This window comes from Hyperolius riggenbachi, chromosome 6 (genome assembly GCF_040937935.1).
Source record: "Hyperolius riggenbachi isolate aHypRig1 chromosome 6, aHypRig1.pri, whole genome shotgun sequence".
NCBI lineage: Eukaryota > Metazoa > Chordata > Amphibia > Anura > Hyperoliidae > Hyperolius > Hyperolius riggenbachi.
Window position 1 is genome coordinate 114,485,012 of NC_090651.1, and position 17,844 is coordinate 114,502,855.

The 17,844-nt window shown below is 42.7% G+C and overlaps 1 protein-coding gene across 7 annotated transcripts in view; it reads left to right on the plus strand.

Annotated features, from left to right (window-relative positions):
- EVI5 (ecotropic viral integration site 5) overlaps positions 1–17,844 on the plus strand; it is a 279,915-nt gene that overhangs the window by 146,602 nt on the left and 115,469 nt on the right. For 5 of the 7 annotated variants that reach the window (XM_068239795.1, XM_068239799.1, XM_068239800.1 and 2 more), the window contains 4 exons: positions 2,882–2,942; positions 5,115–5,168; positions 14,836–14,868; positions 16,832–16,978. In XM_068239795.1, the coding sequence (XP_068095896.1) occupies positions 2,882–2,942; positions 5,115–5,168; positions 14,836–14,868; positions 16,832–16,978 (295 nt within the window). The remainder of the gene's footprint in view (positions 1–2,881; positions 2,943–5,114; positions 5,169–14,835; positions 14,869–16,831; positions 16,979–17,844) is intronic. The other 2 variants (XM_068239797.1, XM_068239798.1) reach the window with 2 other exon arrangements.

Consider the following 17,844-nt stretch of genomic DNA (forward strand, 5'->3'; position numbering starts at 1 on the left):
CTAAGATGATGGTGGTAAATAATTTGCATGATGATGCAGGAATGGAAAACTAAAGCTGAACTAAAGTTTTTAATATATACAGCCTTGATTTGGTGTGAAAAGGGAAATATCTGTGAAGACAAGGATAGCGCACTCTGTTACCAAATAGTAGAAGTGGGCAACTGCCCTAATGGAGAGGTCTCGCCTATTAGGTGATACTGGGCTTCCCAGATGGGCAACCAGCAGTCAAGCTAGTGTCCCATTTAGACTGGTGACTTGGCTCTTGGCAGGCTGCACACCAATTACACCACATGTAGGATGGTGGTCCTGAAGCCTGTGGTTGAAGATGCAAATATGAAATCTTCACCTGCAATTTAAGCTATTTTTGCAGTGTAAAAGTATATGGCTAAAGCTAGCGATCTTAATCTTGTGGTTTACGTTAAGTTGACCTTTAGAAGAATTAAGCAGGCCATGCACGCATTATTTTTTTCCCCAGCAGATTCGATCAGAGTGATCGACTTAGCCAGAAATCTATATCGCAACATGCCATAATGATCGTAATTTCAAATGATTTTTTGGTCAAAAATTGATTACAAATTACAGTGGGACCAGATGGAAAATTTTGGATGGAGTGGTAAAGCTGTGGTAGATCAACGGCCCATAGCGTTGCACTGTATCGAATAGTGCAAAGTTCTGGTTCAATAGGTTTTTAATAGATTTTTATGGTAATGGTCATGGTACATGAGCTGCAAATCTGAGTTGATACAAGATTATGTAGATTGTGTATAGACAATTATCCAGCTTGAAAATTGACCAGTTAAGTCTGTAGGATTTGATTTGTGCATTTTCAAGCTGACAAGGATGCCAGAGATCATGACCTATGTCATTGAAATCATTAAAGCAGCAGGGTCAGCCATACTATGTCAAGGAAAAAAAACATATATAGAGATAACTACTTGCTCTACTTACATATTCTGTTCCTGCATTTGATATCTTGGATTCCCTCTGACAGAAGTCAAATCCTGATATAGTTTACTCCCTTGCTCTCTTTTTTTTTTCCCCTCCTCCCATCTGCAGTGTTATAGCTAGCTTGCTTGTAAACCTGTGTGAGCACAGCATCAGGTTTCAGCTTGGCAGCTTCACACTTAAGTGCTCTCAGCCAATCATTGAGGAGCAGGAATGTGGGAGGGGTGATGGCAAGCTCCCTTCTTCAGCGATGGTGAGAGAATAGAGCCAGTCTGAATTAAGCAGAAAGATTTCTGAATAGGTTGGAGAGCTTGCACTGCAGGGTGAGATTCCAGGCTGCATAGTGAACACATTACAGTGGGTAAATGGAATTTGATTTTATGGCTGACAATCCCTCTTTAAAGCAGACCTAAACTCTTGCACAGCAGTCAAGGAAAACACATATAGTTGCTGAGAAATTGACTCTGAGTGCGTTTAGAAAGATCAGCCTATGTGATTAGCTGATATCGGCAAGTGTAAATCAGGACTGTGAGCTGTGCCAGGGTGTGCTGCTGTTCTGTGCTAATATGTAAACACAGGAGGTTAGCCCTTTATGTGCTCCCCGGAATCTTAGGAAGACAATGCAGGTTTATTGTATGAGTTCTATAATGAATAATGGGTGTTTTTATGCTTACTTGGCGTTTCCTTCAGCCCCATGAGGTGTGTGGGGTCACTTGCTGTCCTCTCTGGCCACTCCACTCTTTTGCATTACAACCCTCCCCTCCCTGTAATCTGGCTGGCCACGCTCTTCAAGACAAAGAATGCTGCCAGGCGCAGAAACGCATGGCTGGCTAGATTACCGGGAGGATGACCAGTGAATGAAGCAGCCGGAAGGATGGAGAAGAAGCCAGAGGTACAGTAAGTAAAAATGCACAAAAGACAACAATGTGCTGCGCCACCTCACAGGACAAAAAAGTCTATCACTCAAAATGATTGTTTCTGATATGCTATATGTGAGTTTGCTATGGTGTATCTCATCCAGGTGTTGAATAAATGATATAGTCCACTGCGCTTTCACTCTTCCGTCTGTATTGCGGCCACCTATAAAACATATAAACTGCACATCGCGTAATTCCATCAGATGAAAGCAGCATACAACCTCTGTGCAGTGTGAATCAAGTGTCAGCACTCATGTCCCCGTCACCCAACAACAGAGAGGCTCACCAGATTTTAACCACCTTCACTTTTCAGGTGGATCTTGCATTAAGATTATGTTCACCAGGACACTTCAGTGAAACATACAGATGTCTGTAGAAAACGTTTTAATCAATAAAAACACATAAAAACTTAATTGCGCAAAGCTACTGTAAACAATTCACTTCTTACAACAGCGCTTCTCACGCTACTCTCGCAACTTACAAACCCCAGTAGAAAGTTAAGCGTATCATAGTGATTGTTCCTAGGGCTCTCTCTAGCTTTGCAACGACTCCCGTGCGGCGTCCAGCACTACGAGATCCCCATGCTGGACCGGGCGCTGTTTCCGCATTCCAACCGCTCCTCCAAACGTGATTGCTTCAGGTGTACTGGCTCCGCCCTAAGCGTTTCGTCAGACCGATTGACAAATTGGACTCATCAGGGGCTAAGTAAAAATACACCCATTATTCAAATATCAGGTACACTTTTACACACCTCTGAGGGTCTTCTATCCCAACTTGTGTTCACCCATTTTAAAGAGTACATAAGTTAAAAATGTGTGTGTGAAAATAATCATTTTGGATTTTTTGCCCTTTGGAATACATTTTTTTTTAGAATAAATTGATTTGGTAAAATCTGAGAAATGGTGATGGATTTGGAAGCCTGTGAAAGGCACTGGTTCTGTATTCGTCGGGTCATTATTTTATTTGTGGAAAATTTTCTTTAGATCTGTTATTAGTCAAATCTTGTGGTTTTATTTCAGATTAGAGAAAGAATACACTACAATAAAAACGAAGGAGATGGAAGAGCAAGTTGAGATTAAGGTATGCGATGTATATAGCAGGGCTGCGGAGTCGGACAAAAATCATCCCACTCCAACTCCAACTCGTCAGTTTATGAAACCTCCAACTCCAGGTACCCAAAATTACTCCAATCCTCTACTCCGATTCCACAGCCCTTGCAGAGCTATGGCATGGGTACAAAAATCCTCAGTTTATGAAACCTCTGACTCCAGGTACCCAAAAATTGCTCTGACTCCACAGCCCTGGTATATAGGGCTCAACTATTTTGCAACTATGTTTTCATATATTTTTATCCTGACGTTTTTGTTTTTGACATTTTATGTTGTTAGACAAACGGTTACAAGCATTCTGCGGTCATGTGACAAGCAGAGCAAGAGAGAAAAGATTAACCTGATAGACGCAAGTTAAATTACATAGAATACCTTGTGTGGCAGGTAAAAGCAGGCAGCTGTTAATTTCTGAACCCACCACTGTGTATATAAATTTTAGTGTTCTGGTGCTCAGTTTACTATAAATATATAAAAAGAACCTCCCTATAAGGTAGGTTCATAAATAATGTCTGTTGTTTGGGGGCCAGCAAGCATTTAATCACCTTCGGACTGCTGTTCCCTAGCCCTCTTCCTGTATGCGGTCCTCCAGCTTGTCTGTCCCTGCCACATTTATCGTAGATCACTGGGCCCACTGTGATATTTTGCGGTCCTGGCCACTGCATTGCATGCTGTGAAATGTAGTCCATTGATGTGATTACAGCCCTAGCATCAGCCCACACCATTTATGAATATCCCTTGTGGGAAGGTTTTTTTTTTTTAATATATTTTAATGTTATGGAGCTCCATTTATTTTAAAGCAGAACTCCAGACTTCAATGCATGCACACATACAGTTAATTCAGCCCTTGATCTACTGCAGAGGTGCCCACACTTTTGCGGCTTGTGAGCTACTTTTAAAAATTAGCAAGTCAAAATGATCTACCCATGTACAATTTTAGGAGCACACTTGTATATACAGAATGGAAATTGTAGCGAGGTCGGGATCTACCATGATTTCCTTTGTGATCTACTGGCAGATTGCGATCTACCTAATGGGCACCCCTGATCTACCGTATATAGTTTAACCTCCTGAGCGGTCTGGACGAGCTCAGCTCGTCCATCACCGCCGGAGGCTGCCGCTCAGGCCCTGCTGGGCCGATTTTTATCAAATAAAGTGCAGCACACGCAGCCGGCACTTTGCCAGCCGCGTGTGCTGCCTGATCGCCGCCGCTCTGCGGCGATTCGCCGCGAGCAGCGGCGAAAGAGGGCCCCCCTAGCCGCCTGAGCCCTGCGCAGCCGGAACAAAAAGTTCCGGCCAGCGCTAAGGGCTGGATCGGAGGCGGCTGACGTCAGGACGTCGGCTGACGTCGATGACGTCACTCCGCTCGTCGCTATGGCGACGATATAAGCAAAACAAGGAAGGCCGCTCATTGCGGCCTTCCTTGTTTATTCTGGGCGCCGGAGGCGATCGGAAGATCGCCTCCGGAGCGCCCTCTAGTGGGCTTTCATGCAGCCAACTTTCAGTTGGCTGCATGAAATAGTTTTTTTTTTATTTAAAAAAAACCCTCCCGCAGCCACCCTGGCGATTTAATCAGAACGCCAGGGTGGTTAAGCAACAACATGTATCACTAGCTATTACAGGGCTGTCCCATGCCAATCCTCAAGGGCCATATCCATGCCAGTGTTTAGGATGGACTGAGAAATGTGTTCTGCTTGATGAACTACACCTTTCCTGATTCAGTCCTATTAATGAATGTGTCATGCTAAAAAATGTGTAAATCCCCACTGGGGTGAGACAGCACTAAGCTATTACATTAGGGTCACTTGGCCCTCACCTGGATGATAAAATGAATCAATACTAAGGGTTCCTTAGGATTGAACACAACATAGCATTACATTAGCAGGAGCTTTTCAAATCACAAAGCGCTCAGAAAAGCGCTCCAAGTGTGTTCCAGGCCTCACTCTGTATCAGGAGTGGATAGGGCAGAAGACTGTCAGTTTGCTAAACCTGCTCAGCGCAGAATGTGGTTTCCCAGCACATGAATAAGGCTCACATTATTACATAGTATTGTACTTTTAAATCATTTGTTCAGATATCACTTTTAGATTTTTACAGTGTCAAGAAGTAAATCCTTTGATTTTTTTTTTTTTATTCTGTCTTTCAGAGGTTACGTACAGAAAACAGGCTTTTAAAGCAACGTATTGAAACCTTGGAGAAAGTAAGATCCCTAAAATATTGGTATTTTGTTTTTTATAAAATATACACTTTGGGAACATAAGAATGGAATATTCCACACATGGTAAAAACCGCTATGATCTCACCTAGTATTAAGCTTTTTAAATTGCTTTGTGTCGTAAACCACATGTTGACTGTTATGCCTGTTACACACCATGCAATTTCCCATCAGACTGAGAGGTCAGAATCGATAATTTTCAATAGGTCCATTCTGATTTCTGATCGTTTTTCTGAACAATTTTGAACCAAAGTAATTGGGTAAAATGATTGGAAATTAGATCGGGCTTGACGGAAATTATCTATCCAACCCGTCGATCTGACTGGAAATTGCATGGTGTGCACCAGACGTTACTTTGAGTGTCTGTGCAGAGATCAGTCCAAAGCTCAAAGCTGTCACCCAAATCGCATTTTTTGATGTCTCAAGTATAATTCTATCCAGCAAAGTTGAGGTCCAAATCTTCTTTCTGTGAGTGTTATTTTTCTGTGGGTGTCCTTCTTTTTGTGATACTCTAAATCTAAATCTTTCTATGGAGCAATAGAGAACGGATTTAGAACAGATTCAGGTTAGGAAATGACACATAAGATTAACAATGGGCTTTCTTGGGTGTCCGCAACGTTGTAGTGCACTGTAATCTGATGAATGTCAAAGTTTGAGTCTATGGAGATTACAGAAGCTTTAAACTTATCTAAACCTTGCTTACTGCTTTGGAATCCTATAATGCATTACAAATACATCGACTCCTTCCTAAAGCTGTAGCTTGCATTGACAACTCCCACCCACCACAACCTAAATGCGTGCTGCCTCTCACCATCTCTCCCCAAGATACTTATGAATAGGGGTAGTCATTGAGATGCAAATAATTTTGAGTTGATGCAGCATCATGCAAATTTACGTAGCCTAATGCGCATGGCGCAAAATTTCTAATTTTCCATCTTTTACTTGCATTTATTTCTGTCCTGATGCCACACTGGAGATGCCTTCTCTTTCTGTGACACAAGATGGCGCTAGATCGGCCCAACTTGTGTCACCGGCGTGCAATCAATGCGTAAGCTACGCTACGCTGATCAATAGATTCAGCGCACATTGCCGCAATGACATCAGACGTGACTGGCACGTATGCGTTCCAGCCGTCTGTTCCAGTGAGAGGGATAATGAAAGGGCAGAGCGGACAGGCGGCGTACTTCCGCCATGCGCATTAGGCTACACATGCCGACAGCCCGCTCCCCTCTTCTTGCAGCCTCCGTAGATGCGCAGACGTGCGCGAAACGGCCGTCAGGCTTAACGACCCAGGACCCACCTCACCACCAGGTACCCCACTTCTACCTATATCTACCTAATATGCAAGTCACCTTTGCCTTTGCATGTATGCTTTTATGCATGAAGCTAAGAATAAAGACAGCTTACTAGCAGTGCCGGTTTCTCCCGCCTGTTTATCTCTCCTGCCACTCTGCATATACCTTTTACCAGAGCACGCTTTGCTGGAAAGGGGATACCTGAAGGGCTACTATAGCAACCTTGCTACACCATAGTGCCAGCCCACTTTCTTCTATATACCGGTTTAAATTTACGTAGCATAAACATGAACCAATCAAATCCTACTGAGGTAAAATTCGATTGGTCCATCCAAGCTGCATAAATATGCATACAAAATTTACAGAATCCTGCATCAACTCAAAATTATTTGCATCTCATTGACTATCCCTACTTACAAAGTCCTGCTCTGGGCGGCGCGTCATCTCGGTGGTCTGCCTGGATTAGCGTAGCTTCAGTTCATGCAACAGTGGGAGCCGGAGCTATGCTAATCCAGGCAGAGCAGCGTGAGTCAGAGAGATGAGGATTCGGCGCACAGAGGATGACTTCATAAGTATCTTGGCTTCCTCTGCGCTGCTGTATTGTGTTAGGCCCGGTTCACATTAGCGGTGGCCGTCCGGAATCGCCGTGCCGGAGCCGGACCGCTTGCAGAACGGACGGAACGGACGCACGGCATAGCAATGAAAGCCTATGCGTCCGTTCACATGCGTCCGTTCTGCCGGACCGGAGCCGGACCGGATCCGGACTCCGGCGTCCGTTCCAACATGCGCTATTTTTTGGTCCGGCTCCTCCGGCAGCCGTATCCGGAGCGGAGCCGGACTGCACCATCCGGCCAATACAAAGCAATGAGAGCCGGAGAGCGCACAACACACTGGCTACAAAAACCGGACGTTCTACCCCACTTCCTATGCATTTTGGATGGGGACCACATGGGCCCAGCGTTCAAAGAGTGGGGCAGCAGCGATTTCATGCTGGAGCTCTTTTTGGCAGCAACATGTCTGATATGTCTGACAAGAAGGCGAACAACAGGAAGGAGAGCATTCCCAGGTTTACGAGTAAAAAATGCCTGGATCCATGGTCCCAACTGCAGTCTCTGTATCCACGGATGGTCTCCACACGTCCACCTGTCTCCAACAATGACCCCAGACCCTTCTGCTGACCTCCCAGACCCCAGGTATTTACAGGATGTTATCTCCTTAAGAAACCGGATCCGGACCGCAACCGTGTTCACACCGCACGGAAACCGGATGCAAACGGGCCGGATCCGGACCGGATCCGGATAGGAACCGTACGGATCAGGTCCGGTCCGGATACGGTGCAGTCCGGACATCACACTTGCGGTTTAGTAAAAACCGCACCGGAACGGGGCCTTACATGGGGGGGGGGGGGGGGGTAGATTTAGGTGGTGGGTGGGAAGGAGGGATTGGTCAATGCATGCTACAGCTTTGGCGCTACAGGGAGGAGAGAGGCGGCTAAACTACAGTATAAGTGGAGAAATCAAGACTGAATTGAATATAAGGTAACCCCTATGCTTTTATAGTGTGAGTCAGTCCTACATTTCTCGACTTCCTCTCGATAATATATGGAACATGTGTATACATACTTATGGGAAGTATATTTCTCCCTGAGTAAAATGCACTATAAATCACTTTTCTCTTATGTTGCTGTTGCTTACAAAAGGCAGTAAAAATGTGACAGATCTGACAGGTTTTCAGCTAGCTCATGTCCTCGTGGGGGAATATCAGTATAACCTTTATTGTTTACAAAAAAAAATGTCTCTATTAAAAGGATCGATACAAAGATGCTGACCAGCCTGCCTGCTTGCTTGCCTGCTATTTTGGCAGTTGGATAGATCAACTGCTATTCAGTAAGTGCTTTTGAAGATGTATTAATCCCTGAGAATCACCTATGTGGAGATGGACTTGTCCTAAACCTATAAAGGGAGTCTACTGTATACACATGCATATTACATTTTACATTTTTTGTGATCGTGGTCATTTAATGTTTTTAGAGAATGACTACATTACAGCTGCAAAGCTTTGTAGTGATTGTTTTGTGTGTACGGTAAGTTGTAGCAGTCATCCAGTCAGCATATTAGAACTACAGCTGTAATAATGTGTCTGCAGTGTGCTGGTCTCTCAGGGAATCATCACTGACGTTAACAGGCATGGGCCTATTCTCAGGAATAATGAGTTTCCTGCTCAGAGATGGAAAGTGTCCATGCATGTGTAATGCTCATATTAACCATTTAGATTGCAGCTGTCATTGTTCTCCTGCTGGTTGCTCACCATTGTGTAGCATCTGTAATGGCCCATACTCACGAGGGACTTTTGTCGCCTCAACACGCGGCGCGCGCGTGTTGCGGCGACAGGTCGCCCGTGAGTATGGGCCGTCGCACGCGCGCGCACCCCGAACTGTCGCCCGCCGCTCATGTCGCCATGCGATTGAAAGTTTCAATCGCATGGCGACAGTCGCCGCCGCACCTCCCCCGCAACTGTCGCTAGTCCGCGTGAGTACGCGGACTAGCGACAGCAACCTCCATTGTATCAAATGGAGCTTCCGGCGGGGGGAGGAGGAACGTCGGCGACAGCTTCCGCCTCGCCGTTGGTCCCTCTTCCGCGTGTGTACGCGGTGGGACCTGGCGAGAAGCTGTCGCCGGCCTGTCGCCCACACGTTCACGTGTGCTGGCGACAGGCAACATTTGCAGCCCGTGAGTACGGGCCTTAATAATGGGTAAGAGACACTCTCATAAATGATGTACACGTGAAGCTGGTCTTTCCAGGATGGCGATGGTGGAGGAAAAGGTGTATGGTAACCCATGGTTGATCTGCTATTGGCAGTAAGCAAGTAGGAAATCTGTCAAAAAAAAGTTATAGGCTGGTGATAGAAAATAAATGCTTTTGAAATGTTTTCAGGGAAAATTTCAGCATAGTTCATGTATGTATACTATATGTGCAGTGAACTAAATACATCTATAATAAAGTCAAATTGCACATTGATGAATGCATTGCAAATACAAGTATCTGCAATTTGTAGAATCTGATGTAGTGAGCGTACCTCTGCTACCTCGCAGTGGTTACTTACTAGGATGTATGAATTCACAGACCAGCAGAATAATGTAAAAGCTGGTAAAGATGGTTATTGGCCAAGCTCGGTACCCATCTGACAACCGGCATGCCATGCTAAGTATGAGCAGGCATGGGGACTAAACCAAATGAGCCTGTGACCTCTGGAGAGGGAAGAGAGGCAGAGGCCCTGCAGCTGTGGGGTGATATGAGAACAGTCTGTATGCCCCTGAAGCTGCAGGGCCTCTGCCTCTTCCCTCTCTCCCCTCTCCAGGGGAACACAGCTCCTGATCCCTGATGGGGTATATCAGTTGGACATGTGTATACACTCTAATTCTGTAGTTATAGATCCTGGACAAGCATGTAGATCAGATGTTTGACTGGAATTGCTTGCTTCAGGTGTCTGATTCAGACACTACTGATGCTTGAAATATCAGGCAATTAGTATTGTCTGAAAGTAATCACAGTAGCAATCCAAAGTATGTGAACCCTTTGGAATTATATGGATTTCTGAACAAATTGGTCATAAAATGTGATCTGATCTTCATCTAAGTCACAACAATAGACAATCAGTCTGCTTAAAGTGAACCCGAGGGGACAATAAACTGATGAGCTAATCAATTATATTTAGCCTCCTACTCCTAAAAATGACGAAGTATCCCGGGTTTTCTTTTTATATTTAAACAACTACAAAGTAGGTTGAAAGTTTTAATGTCTGTAATTAGTGACAGTCTATTAAGTGTCCCAAACATTTAATACATGAACTATTGACCTTTTTATATCTCTCCCCTTAGCTCAGAAGTTGTATTCTGCCAGAAAAAAACTTCTATGACTGTAATTTGCATGTCAGTGATGTTTACTGTGTTGCTGACAAGACAGAAGCTGTCACTTTCATGTCTAAAAATTATCTTTCAGGCAGAAAAATAAAACAAATAAAACAGCCTGGTTATTAGTATGCTTTGTACTGTACATTCACGTTTCGCTCATGTCATATGTCACCTCGGATACACTTTAAACTAATACCACACAAATAATTAAATGTTTCCATGTTATTGAACACACCATGTAAACATTCACAGTGCAGGTGGGAAAAGTATGTGAACCCTTGGATTTAATAACTGGTGGAACCTCCTTTGGCAGCAATAACTTCAACCAAACGTTGCCTGTAGTTGCAGATCCGATGTGCACAACGGTCAGGAGTGAGATTTGACCATTCCTCTTTACAGAACTGTTTGATTTACACCAGATAGCCCAAGAATATTGCTGAACTGACTTTCTTGAGGTCATGCCACAGCATCTAAATCGGCCACTCCAGAAGGTGTATTTTCTTCTGTTTAAGCCATTCTGTTGTTGATAGACTTCTATGCTTTAGGTCTTTGTCCTGTTGCAACACCCATCTTCTGCTGAGCTTCAGCTGGTGATGGATGGTGTTAAGTTCTCCTGAAAAATGTCTTGATAAACTTGGGAATTCACTTTTACTTCGATGATGGCAATCTGTCCAGGCCCTGACGCAGCAAAGCAGCCCCAAACTATGATGTCCACACCACCATACTTCACAGTTGGGATGAGATTTTGATGTTTGTGTGCTGTGCCTCTTTTTCTCTGCACATAGTGTTGTGTGTTTCTTCCAAACAACTCAACTTTGGTTTCAACTGTCCATAGAATATTTTGCCAGTATTGCTGTGGAACATCCAGGTGCTCTTTTGCAAACTTTAAACATGCAGCAATTTTTTTTTTCCTTGGGGGAGGGGGGGGGGGGGGTCGGACAGCAATGGCTTCCTCTGTGATATCCTCTCATGATCTCCATTCTTGTTTAGTGTTTTACTTATCATAGATTCGCTAACAGGGATGTTAGCATATGATAGAGACTTTTGTTAGTCTTTAGCTAGGATTCTTCGTCACCTCATTGAGCATTCTGCACTGTGCTCTTGCAGTCATATTTACAGGATAGCCACTCCTGGGGAGAGAGTAGCCGCAGTGTTGAACTTTCTCCATTTATAGACAATTTGTCTTACCCTGGACTGACGAACAGCAAGAGATACTTTTATAACCCTTTCTAGCTTTATGCAAGTCAACAATTCTTAATTGTAGGTCTTCTGATAACATTTGTGCGAGACATCATTCACATCAGGCAATGCTTCTTGAGAGAAGCAAACCCAAAACTGTTTTTTTTTTTTAATAGGGCAGCTGTAACCAACACCTCCAATCTCCTCATTGATTGGACTCCAGCTGGCTTACACCTCACTTCAATGAGCTCTTGGAGATGTCATTCGTCTAGGGGTTCACATACTTTTTCCACCTGCGCTGTGAATGTTTACATAGTGTGTTCAATAAAAACATGGAAACATTTAATTATTTGTGTGGTATTGTGATTGTGTATTGTTGTGACTTAGATGAAGATCAGATCACATTTTACGATCAATTTGTGCAGAAATCCGTATAATTCCAAAGGGTTCACATACTTTTGATTGCTACTGAAAGATGGCAGCCTCCATAGCCCTCTCACTTCAGGTTTCTTTTAAAGGTGCAGATTCATTGATTTTCCATAGGCTTTCTTCTTGAGGTTGATCTTTCTCATTTCCAGAAGCCAGTGACATAGCTAAGGAGATTTGGTCCCCAATGCATTCTATACATAACCATTCATATGGCGCAACAAAACCTGCCAAGGACATCCACGGTATGGGAGGTGTAAGCAGAGGAGCTGAACAGTTAATGATTACCACTAATCAAAGCGTACATAGATCATTGAAGAGCTAATACTGTGGTTGAGGGAGAGCCCTTAGTGCCCCCCCCCCCCCCCCCCCCAATACATGGAGGTAGTACATTTGGCCAGTTAAAATGGAATGCTTTCACCAGGCTTGAGTGTTCTCGCTGAAAGATGCTGGAAGCTAGTGGCTGTTTCAAAATCCTCATACCTAAAATAAAAGCATTTTGAGTAAGTTACCCTCTATCTGCAAGTAATGGAAAACTGCAGATGTGGATTAACCGATTTTTTTCTTTTTATTTATTCCAAAACATTATATTTATGCAATACTACTTTTGCACCCTCATTCATTTTATGGTGTTTTGTGTCTCTTAAACTATCCTGATCCCCCTTAGTATATAGAACCCCAACACCGGTCCCCTGATTTTTGCACCTAACCCTGATAGAACCAAGCCTAACCCTGACCTTTCTCCTGGAAAGGTTCGCACTGATGTTGCTTAATCGGTACCTTATTAACCTCAGATTACTCTCTATTTTATGGCATCAAAAGATATGGGTGGCCATTTCAGAACAGCACCCATGTCCTCCATCACCACATTTCACGGTTTCATCTATCTGATCATTGTCAAGAAGCACAGTTATAGAAACCAAAACTACTCTATATTACAATAATACAAATGATGAAAAATGCTTTATCTTTACTTGTCTGAACCTCACACAAATAACTTTTTTTAAAATATCTTTAAAATGTAAACCAAAAAATCTTGAACTACTTAGTACAGCTTTCAAAGGATTTCATAAACAGAAATGGTAATAGATTGTATTTGTTTATATGCTACAGATTTAAAGCAAACTTAATCTAGGTTACCTTACATATTACAAGTGAATGTTGAGCTTTGCATTAAATGTCTATTCTCTGTACTGTTTTATTGATCTGCATTCAGTTTTGGGTGAAACCCTTGCTGTCCTTCTGTGTAGAAATTATGTTCAGAGGTTTCCAAAATGCATTTGATTCCATGCTTTCTATTCCATTCTGCACATGTCATGAATGATCTTGCACTTCTTACTATGAAATCTTGGCTTTTGCACGACACAGATTATTTGCACTTGCAAATTAAAAAGAAAATAGAAATCTACCTCCTTTGATTCAGCAAGCTTAAATTGGCTTTGGAGACCTGCTTTTTGGTCCTAAAATGACTTTGGTATGGTTTGGTGAATGTAAAGCTGTGCATTGAAAGAAACCTTTTTATACGTTTTCCATAATTGCTTCTCATAGGGATCAGGATAGTGTACAGTTTTCCCAGGTGCGTAGCATTAGCCCCTGCAACTGACGTGAGGGTGCCCATAGGCTTAAGGGGGCCCTCTCCTCCTCATTTCCCTCTTGTAGAGTGCAGTGAAGCTATGTAAATATATTAACACGCTCTTGTCACGTTTGGTCTACTCTTTCTCCTGGGAGTAGCTTGCTCTATGCTACCCCCTCTGGCCCCTAATTGCATTACATGCATCGGGAGACAGGCATGCAGCAGAATGAGTGGCTCTCGGGAGGAAGAGGAGGCCGGATGTGACCAGAGCAGGTACATGTATTTACACAGCTCTGCTGCGCTTTTCAAGAGGGAAGGGAAGAGGAGTGGGCTCCTGGGGGAAGGGGTGGGCTGTCTGCTGCAGGGGGGGGGGGGGGGGGGGGCATTATTGTTGTTTGCTTGGGTCTCTGTGCTTTCCCAGTAGTTGAAGATATTGGGGTTGGATTAGAACTGTTTTCCTGAGTTGGAGAACTTTGGAGGGTAGAAGTGATATAGCAAACAATGATGGGATTTGGGGTGAGTCCTCAACTGCTTTTATAAAAGAACTAGATCCCAATAAATATTCACCAACATAGTGTTTTAGTCTTTTGAGAGGTTTATGTTAACACATTGCAAGCTTCAATAGTCATCTCATTTGAGATAAGTGCACTGCTTTTGACCTTATTTTACTCTTTTGATTGGTTCATGTTTAACCCATTAGCAGCTTCAATAGAGTCATCACGTTTGAGATAAGTGCATTGCTTTTGACCTCAGTCGGAAGAACTTGCTATGCTGTACATTCTTGGAATGCTTTGCTCTCTCTCTGCTAGCAGAAAATATAGAAAGTCCTCTGTCTCACACTGCCCCCTAGTGACAGGTGACTAGAAATTACACATTACAACAGTACTAATTAGAAGCAAGGAAATATAACAAGTAAGAAATAAAAAATGTGCTAAAATAAATTGGCCTGGAGCACTTGCAAGCCTCTAAATAAGTTTGCAGTTATAAAGACCGATAACAAAGAGCAATTGTGTCTAAATAAATGAAGGTAAATCCATTACAAATTGAAAGAAAAGACAAAAAAAATTACGAGTATAATGTTCTGCATCATGCGTTCACTGAATATATACACGTTTGTATATTTAAATGTGAAATCTGAATAATCCTGTATGGAAGCCTGTTCAAAGGAGGTAGCTTTACCTGCTGACACTACACAACTTGATTTTGTTTCTCGTCACTTTTTCCATCTGTCTTTCTGAAATTCCTTTCTGAATTTTTCCTTTTCATAGGAAAGTGCATCCTTGGCAGATAGATTGATCCAGGTATTGTCATTACATTTTATGCTTATAATACCCAATCCCCAGTTGATAATTTTTTGCCTGGGGTGATGCATGTTTTATAATTACATGCATCAAAGTGAAGATCCCCTTCTGTTTAATTGTAAACTAGCGTATGTGTTAATCCGATACTACTAAATCATGGTGAACTGCACGCTGCCCTAATCCAGAGTTCCTAACCTATCCAAATAATAAAATAGATTTTTTCAATAATTAACATTTCTCTTAAATGACCGTATAAACTAACTGCATTGCATGATCCAAGCTTGATCATTTTGCATGAACTAAAACCTAATTGGAATGACCGAGCTCATCTTCATTTTGCTTGAACCATTTTAGTAATTGGACAACCTCTAATAAGGCAGTCCAGAATTAACATTTGTATCGTAAAATGTTAAAGCTTCTGAGGAGAATGGCGTACAGCGATTTCTTGCTCACAGTGGGGCCGCCATTTGGTACGGTGATCCAATACTGTATATTTATACCGAGAACTGGTAAAATAACTGCATCACCAGAACAGTTATCTAGAGGAGGCTACTAAAGCAACCTTGAGCTTGTTAGGAATGAGATAATCCGTCCTGCAAATAATTCATTTTTCACATCCCAAAAATCGATGTGCACGTTTGCTTCAGAAACCTCAATGTTCTGAAGTGTGTGTTGTGTCAACTAAAGAACATATTTAGCCTAAAATAAAATTAGGTGTTCACCTAGTAGTTTCCCAGCTCATTGCTAATCCACACGGGCAGCTGCTCATTTTGTAGTCTGCTAAACAAATTCAGGGGTGGTTCAAATGGGTTTCTAGTTCAAAATAAAAATTCCACTTTTTCTCAGACCTTAGACAGAAAAGAGTACCTATTTGCGATAAATAATCAAGACCAACTTTTTGGATTGCACAGGTTTTCAAACATGCAAAGGTATACATCCATTCAAGATGCCTTTATATTGTGCAGCCCAACTCTAATCTTTTAGAATACTGGCACTGGGGTGTAGTAATTTTATTTTTACCTGGGGCTTTTTTTTTTGTCTTTGATTGGAGTCCCTTTCAACAAATAACCTTTGCTGGCTCATAGGGAAATACATACGATAGAGAGGAATAAATAGGAAGAGTGGGAGTTTATGGAAGCCGTTTTAAATTTAGTAGGGAGATGGTCACATTTGTATTACAATTTAACATTTTGTTCAGCCCTGACATCTGCCACATTGCTTTACAGAGTATATAGTCTTATCACTAGCTATTCCCCAGGAGAGATCACCATTCCTATTTTCCTTATCCCTACTATAGTCATAGGCTCAGTGTAATCTAAGGCCAATTTTAGGGAGAAGCCAATAAACTTGTTTTTGGGATGTGGTAGGAACACCTGAGTGCCTGGAGCAAACCCGCCCAGACATGGGGAGTACTTACAAATACCATGCAGATAGTACCCTAGTTGAGATTTGAACCAGAGACCTAGCACTGCAAAGAAAGTGTGCTACGCCACCATTCCTCACTTTTTTTTTTTTTATAGTAGTCATCCGGTGGTGAATGGAGAAACTGTGATGTCTTTGAGCTAGTCTGGCTGTAGGTGTTTCCTGGCCTGCGACTTGCAGACTAAAATACAATGTCATGACCAGCCACTGCTTAAAAAAGAGAGAAGATCTGATAGGAATGTGTGGACTGATAGCACTGAAAAATCATCTAAAGAAAAATGAATACTTGCAGGACGAGATTATAGCAGTTTTGTGGTGCTTCACAATTTTTGAAGCACAAAATATGCCTAGCCTTGAAGCACTTGAAAATGAACCATGTTCTCATTAACATTCACCTTACAAAATGGCTGTCGCACCATATGTGGTGACAAATACGCTTTAAGTGTATGCTTTGGTGTGTGGTGAACATTCACATGTGGCCTCAGAACGCTTTCTTTAATTGCATCTGGATTGCTCAAGAACCTTAAAATTATGTCCCAAGGGACAAGTGACAAGGGCCCAGGAGGCTGAGGAAAACTACCTCATAAAACGGGAGCTGGCCACCATGAAACAACAGAATGATGAGTCCAGCAGTAAGCTGGAACAGGCTCAGCATACCATCAGCGAGCTGCTGCAACAACAGCAATTGGTAAGAAGCCTGGCTGCACTTATCTGACCTGTGATTTATACTGTGTTCTTTCTACAGCCCTCAGCAGTGACTCAATGTTATGTGGTGTTTGGAAAATGATTGTTTTTTTATGTTATGACTACTGTTCTTATCACTGTCTTGTACTGCTCTACCACCCTGTAGTACCACCATTTCACTCCTCATTTATGAACAGGTTCAGAAAGTTGCACCTGCAGGGAAATGATTCAGGAGTAGTGAAACTGAATTTGGCAAAGTCGCAAGCCATTATTTTTCCATAACCTATGTGTGAAATATGGTAACAAACCTGTTACTTGGTCAGGGAGGACATTGTAGAGTAGAATTCTGAAGTCAGTTCCATTGATCTAGGAGCCATGAAGCACTTATCCACGACATAAGAAATGTTGACAGAATATACGGGGCTTTCACACAAGGTGATTGCTTCTTGTCAAGCTGAAGTTGACTTTAAAAGGTATGGCATTGAGAAATAAGTTAAAGTGAACCTCCAGACTAAAAATCTACTCAGCAGCACTGAAAAGGCTTGGTGTTTCTTTATCAGTTTCACAGCATCAGAACTTTATTTTTCTTACCAAAGCCTCATTTTTTGCTGCACAGAAGCGAAGCTCCGCCCCATCAAATAAAACTGCCTGGGCATTTTTCTATAGATGCTGTGCAAAGCATGGTAGAATTCCTGATGATGTTCTCGTTGCTTAGCAACTGGAAGGAGTGATCAGGGCACAGGACAGTTGAAACTGTGTCTCATGCTCCCTGTCACCTCCTTTCAACCAAAAAGATGGCTGCCCCCATGAAATCACAAACCTTTACCTGTTTTAAAATAGGGTGGGTAAGAAATTATATTGCCTATCTAT